The 10,126-nt window shown below is 33.0% G+C and overlaps 1 protein-coding gene across 1 annotated transcript; it reads left to right on the top strand.

Annotated features, from left to right (window-relative positions):
• The first annotated feature begins 431 nt into the window (after positions 1 to 431).
• Positions 432 to 6,565, top strand: LOC119612277 (UDP-glycosyltransferase UGT5-like). Its single transcript, XM_037968036.1, has 3 exons — positions 432 to 1,240; positions 5,508 to 5,676; positions 5,737 to 6,565. The coding sequence occupies exons 1-3, from the start codon at positions 558 to 560 to the stop codon at positions 6,466 to 6,468; spliced, it is 1,584 nt and encodes a 527-aa protein (XP_037823964.1). The 5' UTR covers positions 432 to 557; the 3' UTR covers positions 6,469 to 6,565.
• Positions 6,566 to 10,126: the final 3,561 nt, after the last annotated feature.

The following is a 10,126-nucleotide window of genomic DNA, read 5'->3' as shown; positions in this document are numbered from 1 at the left end:
TGAGTAGAACCAGCCAACTTAAACTACACGTTGCCTCATTACTTTGAGAGCCGATAGACTCAAATTTATCGAACAAATTTTTAACAGTTTTTTTTTTCATCTTTACGATAAGAAATGAGCAAATTAAGAACTAGAATAGTATACTCTGGTTTCTCTGAGTACTCTGATTTCGAATAAATTGTATTCAATTTTACATATATCATTATAAAATTTGTAGTAAGTAACATGACTTTTAATATTTTGTTCCTTATCACCAGATATGTTTGTTTTTTATTGATAGGAGCAATCTACAACTAAAAATATGAAAACGTTAACTTTTATTCTAACAAGTAACGTAAGATAATCACGATTTATATCAATATGTATAATATAAACAAAAATTGCCTTAAATTGTTTAAAATATAGTAGCTAACATGTCTAGAAATATAGATATTGAGAGACACTTTAGAATTTTCAATTAGTTTTAGTTAAGCAGTCAGAACGAATGGACAAAAGAATAACGTGCAATTGTACATAAAATAAATACTACTAATAAAAAATACTCGTAAATTAAGAAAATGATAAACAAGTTTAAATTTTTAACAATAATCGTCGCCTTAACATTTTGTTTGGCACCCCAACAGACTGAGGCAGCAAATATTTTGGCATTTTTACCCTCATGCAGTCCCTCACATTTAATCATAGAAATGGCCGTAGTCAAGGCCATGGCCGAACGTCAACACAATGTCACTGTTGTCTCTGTATTACCTTTAAAATCGGATTGGATGCATCCCTCTATGACACACATAAAATTGGATAAGGGTGAGGTCGACATGGATGTTGCCATAAAAATTACAAAACTGAAAGGTTTCGAAAAATTTCGTAAATCTTTGGATATGATGAAAATGATGTCGGCACAATTGGCGGTTATATTTGAAGATCCTAAATTTCAAGATCTACTCCACAATCCGGGAAATAAATTTGATTTAATGTTATTTGGTTATTTGTTTGGTGATTTCTTTTTCGGCATAGCAGAACACTTTGATTGTCCGGTGGCTTTATTATGGCCAAATATACCAATATCTTCGATATTAAATATGATCGGTAATCCGTTGGCATTATCGTATTCAGTTGTTACTCTCCTGAATAGTATGAACGATGATCATATAGATTTCATGTTTCGCTTAAAGAATGTTGCGGCTGTAGCGGGAGAATTGTTAATGCTGTCAACGCAGGAAAGAAGTCTGAGAGAAGTTTATGCGTAAGTAGAAAGAATATAATTTATTAAATAAATATTATATTGGAAAGGTTTTCGGAAGACCTTTCAATTGACATACATATTATCTAGGTACAGACATACTCAACTAAAGACCGATTTTGATAATTTGCTTAAGCAACATTCTCAAACTATAGACTAGACTATAGAATAGACTAGTCTATGGACTAGACTATAGACTAGACTATGGACTAGACTATAGACTAGACTATAGAATAGACTATAGAATAGACTAGACTATAGACTAGACTATAGACTAAACTATAGACTAGACTATAGACTAGACTATAGACTAGACTATAAACTAGACTATAGACTAGACAATAGACTAGACTATAGACTAGACTATAGACTAGACTATAGACTAGACTATAGACTAAACTATAGACTAGACTATAGACCAGACTATAGACTAGACTATAGACTATATTATAGACTAGACTATAGACTAGACTATAGACTAGACTATAGACTAGACTATAGACTAGACTATAGACTAGACTATAGACTAGACTATAGACTAGACTATAGACTAGACTATAGACTAGACTATAGACTAGACTATAGACTAGACTATAGACTAGACTATAGACTAGACTATAGACTAGACTACAGACTAGACTATAGACTAGACTATAGACTAGACTAGACTAGACTATAGACTAGACTATGGACTAGACTATAGACTAGACAATGGACTAGACTATAGACTAGACTATAGACTAGACTATAGACTAGACTATAGACTAGACTATAGACTAAACTATAGACTAAACTATAGACTAGACTATAGACTAGACTATAGACTAGACTATAGACTAGACTATAGAGTAGACTATAGACTAGACTATAGACTAGACTATAGACTAGACTATAGACTAGACTATAGACTAGACTATAGACTAGACTATAGACTAGACTATAGACTAGACTATAGACTAGACTATAGACTAGACTATAGACTAGACTATGGACTAGACTATAGACTAGACTAGACTAGACTATAGACTATAGACTATAGACTATAGACTATAGACTATAGACTATAGACTATAGACTATAGACTATAGACTATAGACTATAGACTATAGACTAGACTATAGACTAGACTAGACTAGACTAGACTAGACTATAGACTAGACTAGACTAGACTAGACTAGACTAGACTAGACTAGACTAGACTAGACTATAGACTAGACTAGACTATAGACTAGACTATATACTAGACTATAGACTAGACTATAGACTAGACTATAGACTAGACTATAGACTAGACTATAGACTAGACTATAGACTAGACTATAGACTAGACTATAGACTAGACTAAAGACTAGACTATAGACTAGACTATAGACTAGACTATAGACTAGACTATAGACTAGACTATAGACTAGACTACTGACTAGACTGTAGATTAGACTATAGACTAGACTATAGACTTGACTATAGACTAGACTATAGACTAGACTATAGACTAGACTATAGACTAGACTATAGACTAGACTATAGACTAGACTATAGACTAGACTATAGACTAGACTATAGACTAGACTATAGACTAGACTATAGACTAGACTATAGACTAGACTATAGACTAGACTATAGACTAGACTATAGACTAGACTATAGACTAGGACTATAGACTAGACTATAGACTAGACTATAGACTAGACTATAGACTAGACTATAGACTAGACTATAGACTAGACTATAGACTAGACTATAGACTAGACTATAGACTAGACTATAGACTAGACTATAGACTAGACTATAGACTAGACTATAGACTAGACTATAGACTAGACTATAGACTAGACTATAGACTAGACTATAGACTAGACTATAGACTAGACTATAGACTAGACTATAGACTAAACTATAGACTAGACTATAGACTAAACTATAGACTAGACTATAGACTAGACTATAGACTAGACTATAGACTAGACTATAGACTAGACTATAGACTAGACTATAGACTAGACTATAGACTAGACTATAGACTAGACTATAGACTAGACTATAGACTAGACTATAGACTAGACTATAGACTAGACTATAGACTAGACTATAGACTAGACTATAGACTAGACTATAGACTAGACTATAGACTAGACTATAGACTAGACTATAGACTAGACTATAGACTAGACTATAGACTAGACTATAGACTAGACTATAGACTAGACTATAGACTAGACTATAGACTAGACTATAGACTAGACTATAGACTAGACTAAAGACTAGACTATAGACTAGACTATAGACTAGACTATAGACTAGACTATAGACTAGACTATAGACTAGACTATAGACTAGACTATAGACTAGACTATAGACTAGACTATAGACTAGACTATAGACTAGACTATAGACTAGACTATAGACTAGACTATAGACTAGACTATAGACTAGACTATAGACTAGACTATAGACTAGACTATAGACTAGACTATAGACTAGACTATAGACTAGACTATAGACTAGACTATAGACTAGACTATAGACTAGACTATAGACTAGACTATAGACTAGACTATAGACTAGACTATAGACTAGACTATAGACTAGACTATAGACTAGACTATAGACTAGACTATAGACTAGACTATAGACTAGACTATAGACTAGACTATAGACTAGACTATAGACTAGACTAGACTATAGACTAGACTATAGACTAGACTATAGACTAGACTATAGACTAGACTATAGACTAGACTATAGACTAGACTATAGACTAGACTATAGACTAGACTATAGACTAGACTATAGACTAGACTATAGACTAGACTATAGACTAGACTATAGACTAGACTATAGACTAGACTATAGACTAGACTATAGACTAGACTATAGACTAGACTATAGACTAGACTATAGACTAGACTATAGACTAGACTATAGACTAGACTATAGACTAGACTATAGACTAGACTATAGACTAGACTATAGACTAGACTATAGACTAGACTATAGACTAGACTATAGACTAGACTATAGACTAGACTATAGACTAGACTATAGACTAGACTATAGACTAGACTATAGACTAGACTATAGACTAGACTATAGACTAGACTATAGACTAGACTATAGACTAGACTATAGACTAGACTATAGACTAGACTATAGACTAGACTATAGACTAGACTATAGACTATAGACTAGACTATAGACTAGACTATAGACTAGACTATAGACTAGACTATAGACTAGACTATAGACTAGACTATAGACTAGACTATAGACTAGACTATAGACTAGACTATAGACTAGACTATAGACTAGACTATAGACTAGACTATAGACTAGACTATAGACTAGACTATAGACTAGACTATAGACTAGACTATAGACTAGACTATAGACTAGACTATAGACTAGACTATAGACTAGACTATAGACTAGACTATAGACTAGACTATAGACTAGACTATAGACTAGACTATAGACTAGACTATAGACTAGACTATAGACTAGACTATAGACTAGACTATAGACTAGACTATAGACTAGACTATAGACTAGACTATAGACTAGACTATAGACTAGACTATAGACTAGACTATAGACTAGACTATAGACTAGACTATAGACTAGACTATAGACTAGACTATAGACTAGACTATAGACTAGACTATAGACTAGACTAGACTATAGACTAGACTATAGACTAGACTATAGACTAGACTACACTATATAATTGCATTGTCATTTTCATAAATATTTTTTAATAATATTTAATTGTTATGGTTGGGGGTAATCCAAATCAAAAAATTAATAATAAAAAACTAACTTTTAACAATAAACTTTTCAATCTTTCGCAATTGATTGAGTAATAAATAATTAAATAATAGACTATCATTCGGTATAAGTAATTATTTATGTAGTAGTTGCATGAATACACAATAAATATTGATAAGATAAGAGAACAAAAATAGTTGCAAACGTAAAAAAAACGTGGGAACTAGAAATATAAATAACACAGGCCGACAAAATTTGAAGAAAGTCGAAACCCAAAGGCCAAGTCACACTATTCTAAAGGATTGAGCTGCTCTGAATCCAAAACTGACTTTGGCCCATATTTATGCCAAACTTTATTATTTTATTTAGATAACATAGTTATCGATTCTATAAAAAAAAATTAAGCCAATATCTCAATCAGGTTCCAATATCTATAGTACATCGATTTGTTAAATTTCACTTAAATCATTTACTAATTACAACTGTTTGCTTTTAAACATTTCAGCAAAAATTTCCCAGCCGATAAATATGTTAGTTACGATAAAGCCAAAGAACGTGTAGCCATGGTTCTTTATAGTCATCATTACAGCGAGAAACCCGTTAGACCTTTAGTACCAGCACTTATTGAAATTGGTGGTATACATATTAATGATGAACCTAAGGCTTTAGCTAAGGTAAAAATTTTTCACAATCATAAACTTTAAGAAATTATTAATTGCTTTCAACTATTTTAGGATCTAAATGACTTCATAAACTCTGCCGAAAATGGTGTTATATTTTTCAGTATGGGTACCAACATCAAAACTCATCATATGCCGGATAAAGCGTTGGAAAAAATTTTCAATGTCTTGTCGAAGTTACCTCAAAAAGTAGTATGGAAAGTAGATGACGAATCCAACGTACCGGGAAATTCAACAAATATTCTATATCGCAAATGGTTGCCACAAAGTGATATTTTGGGTCATCCCAATGTGAAATTATTCTTTGGTCATGGCGGTAAGGGTGGCATAACTGAGGCTAAATTCTATGGTGTTCCCATAGTGGGTATGCCTATATTCGGTGATCAGCCCATGAATATGGTGGAAGTAGTAAGCAAAGGTTATGGTCTGAGTATAAATAATGATGAACCACTTACGGAGGAAATTATTTATGAAACTGTTAAAGAAGTTTTAGAAAATCCAAAGTATGCTAATACCGTAAAAAGATTTTCGTTATTATATCGCGATCGTCCTTTAAAAGCTAAAGAAACTGCAGTTTATTGGTTGGAATATTTGATCAGATACAAGGGAGCGCCTCACATGCAAAGTCCCCTAAAAACTATGTCATTTGTGGAGGCCACGAATTTAGATGTAATTGCATTTATTTTAGCAGTATTATATGTTATTATTAAATTAATTAAGTTATTAACAAAATTTGTAATTAAGTTAATGTGTAGAGTGTTGGGAAGGAAAGTTAAACGAGATTAAGTTAAAATTAGTTTTTATAATAAATTTAGTTTTTATAATGTTAAAGATAATTATAAGTTTTGTTAATAAAAAATAAAAATGTTTTTTTATAACGAAATCATATAAATTATTTTGAAAACTGCGCGCAAGGTTTACAAAGGTGGCCGGACAGACGAAAGAACATGACTTATTCTGCAAGGTGGGTAATACCCACTGGGTATAGGATCAAATTTTAGTGCGTTAGAAACATCACCACAAACCATAATAGTGGTATTGGGCGTAAAAACTTATATATTGCCTACAAATATCGTAAATTTCAACAGAAATCAAATTTAAATAATGTTGCTTGTCAAAAATGTTCTATTAATTTTGAAGGATAACAAGGATTTTGTGTTGTTTGTAAGAATAACATTTAACGGATTTCCTTCTCTAACACAAACAAAGATAAATAAACAAATCCTAATATATGAAGTTTTCAACCTTGCAGTTCGTGGTAACAGTTCAGTACCTAAGACTCACTTTTTTGACGTTTCTCGAATAGGAGATATTAAGAGAAGACTAATATTAATAGAAGTTGCTGATATTTCAAAAACAGTTATAGGAATATACTGTCCGATAAGCTTGATCTCGTTGTCATAATAATATAATTCGTAAAACCTGGATTGTTTTTCCGACCCAAATTTACAACACGAGAAATATTTGAAACCTATATCTTCAGATATCATCCATTAACATACATATACGTAGACAGTCTTGCATCCTTTAAAGGTTTCATTTCGAATGTGATAAGGTCGAAAAGTTTTAACAATTTCTTTTTATTCCTGTTTCAAGTTGGATAATACTCTGTCATATTAAAAATGAAATTGACAACGAATGCTCAATTAACAGATGATACTTTGACGAAACAATTTTCCAAACGAATTTTTCATATTCCCCTTATCGAATAGTATCGACGAATCGGCGACCATTTGTCAGTTTAGCGTTCAGTAGTCACCTGTCATTCCGTAGAAAGATCTTTATGATCATGGGAATGGAACTGATGCAAAAATTGGTGAAAGATTGGGAAAGTCTCCATATATATCGAATAGTATCGACGAATCGGCGACCACTTCTCAGTTTAGCGTTCAGTAGTCGCCTGTCATTCCGTAGAAAGATCTTTATGATCATGGGAATGGAACTGATGCAAAAATTGGTGAATGATTGGGAAAGTCTCCATATATTAGAGACTAGTACTGATTTAGTATGCCTTTTCACGCTTCAGGGAAGTTTCTCGGTGCTATTGCCATCTTAACAGGATATATTGATTCATGCTACGCGACGGGGCAATTATTGGATTCAGTTGACTTTGGAAATTCTTGCATCCTTTGTTACAGATAGGTTCATGAAGAGGGATCCTGGTTTATTATCTTGGGTGTTTCGGGCTACCAAATACGTCTCTAGGTGCTGTTGCCAAACCAACAGAAGCCATCTCAGTAGTGTGATTGGGCGACTTTAAGAGGTCCAGGAATGCACTGGGGTGAATCTTTAGATGATGAGAATGTTTGTAGGGACATTCCTCATAACAACAACACCTGATATTGGGTACGCCCCTTCTATTGACTCTAATCAGTGATTGCTTTTTCCTTTGTCGTTGTTAGATTGAGCTTGCTCCTTCCCCAACGAGGCTACTATGGCAGGAGATTAGATAGCTCGAGTACTTCAGCAAAGTGCTTGTACATGGACCGGCTTAGCCATGTACAAAAATTGCCAACTGATTTCTTCATTGAAGATTGAAGGGGCGATGGTAGACCGTTCTCAAGGTTACCCAGTGGATGAAAAAGACTACCGTTAAATAAGGCCCTTAGGACAGGTGTTCACGTAAAGCACTTCGACATTCGTACTCAGTACTGTGTCCCCCCGGGTATGTTTCCTCGATGAAAGACCATCATCTTGGTGTATTGCAATCCCGTGGTAAAGAGGTGATGTCATTTCACTCCTCGGCTAGTCCTTGGAATGACCTAGAGTGAGTCTGTCGTATGTTGTTCTCTTATGAGTGTGTCTGATAATCGAGAAGTGTACAGCGTTGAATTGTGATGGATGTAAGGTCTCTTATACAAGTGATACCATTGAATTTTCCTTCCTTGTCCAGGTTTACCACAGTGTATGATCAAGAACAAAGTCTCGGCTTATTTGATGGATTTGAACTTCGGTCTACCGGTTACGTCACTAGGTCTGTTGTTGACTCAACAGATGCCATCCCATCTGCGTGGTTGTAAACGGAAGTGATGTTTTTGCATCTCAGAATTTAAGCAACGGGGCAGCAACGGTCAGAGATTAGACAACTCAAGTATTTGAGCAAAGTGCACGTATACTGAACCGGAAATTCCATTACGTAAATTTCCACCTGCATGTAAGAAACACAATGGGGCGGTGGTGAGTGGTCACAAAATCTCACCCAGTGGTCGAAAAAGACCACCGTGAAATAGGCCAACACTGAGTACTGTATAATTGGTTGCATGTTAGACCGTATGGTCTATCCACGTACACAAAGTGAAAAAGCTGCATTCCAGACAAGAATTTCATCATTTAACCAATGAAATTTTTCATTGTTAGCGAGCTAAACCTTCATTACATAAATAGAGAATGTTATATTAATTTTATGAATAAATTTTTCGACGTAACTGTGAAACTATTTCATAGAAGAAATGAAATTGGTTATTGTTAATAATGATAAATTTCATTCTAAAAACGAAATTATTCATTGTACTAATGAAATGTTTCATATATTAAAACAATGTAACAGTTATTGCAGTACTTATTAAGATTAAGAATAATCGTAATATTTATAATTTATAATTAAGGGTATCACCGGGTACTACCGGGCATGTCTGCTATTTATTTAATAACTCATATTACCAACAAATGTTTGCTTGTCCTTATTCCTATATTGTTTCACCAACTTATTTACCAAATTATTTTAATGTATCCTGAGACAAGGAAATATACTTTGTGGTTTATATGTATGTATTATGTTGTTGGTGTTTTAATTTTATTTCTTTTGTTACTATTTATTTAATGTACAAATTTGTATTTGTTTAGATTTTGTAGGCAACAATCACCACTACTTACTCCTCCTAATTTCTTCATCAGATAAAATTAATTCAAATAATAAGTAAAAATAAACATTCATCATACAGGATATGTAAACATTTGAAGCATGAAAGCATAAAAAATGAAAACAACGGAAAAGGAAATAGAAAAGGGTGGTTCGCCAACTTTATACATTTGCCTTTTGTTTTAAATCAAATAGATACAAAAATTTCAATTGTTAAACAAACAAATACACACAATATAATTTAATCTAAACGTAAATATGCCAGGAATGACAGTATGATAGGAATATCGGTAAGTGGACGACAGATTGACTGATGTTTTCATTGTAAGTGAGACAACCAGACAGTTGTGGCAACAAATGTTCAATGAAAGTAAAAGACCCACCAAGCATTTGTTGATTTTTGTTTAAAGATTTAATTAAGTAAATTTATTATTTTAACGTAGGATTCTAAACTGTAGTTGACTTCTAATTAAATTTACATTTACACTACAGTGAATAATTATTTAAACATTTTGTTATGTGTGATAATGAATTCAAAAAGATTTTAATTAAATACATAATTTTAAAGACAACATGTGTTTAAAT

This window comes from Lucilia sericata, unplaced genomic scaffold (assembly GCF_015586225.1).
Source record: "Lucilia sericata isolate MDLA Ls3-8-SP2 unplaced genomic scaffold, ASM1558622v1 Contig001642F_arrow, whole genome shotgun sequence".
Lineage (NCBI taxonomy): Eukaryota > Metazoa > Arthropoda > Insecta > Diptera > Calliphoridae > Lucilia > Lucilia sericata.
The sequence above is the reverse complement of the archived record's forward strand: the minus strand, read 5'-3'. Positions and strand labels throughout refer to the sequence as shown.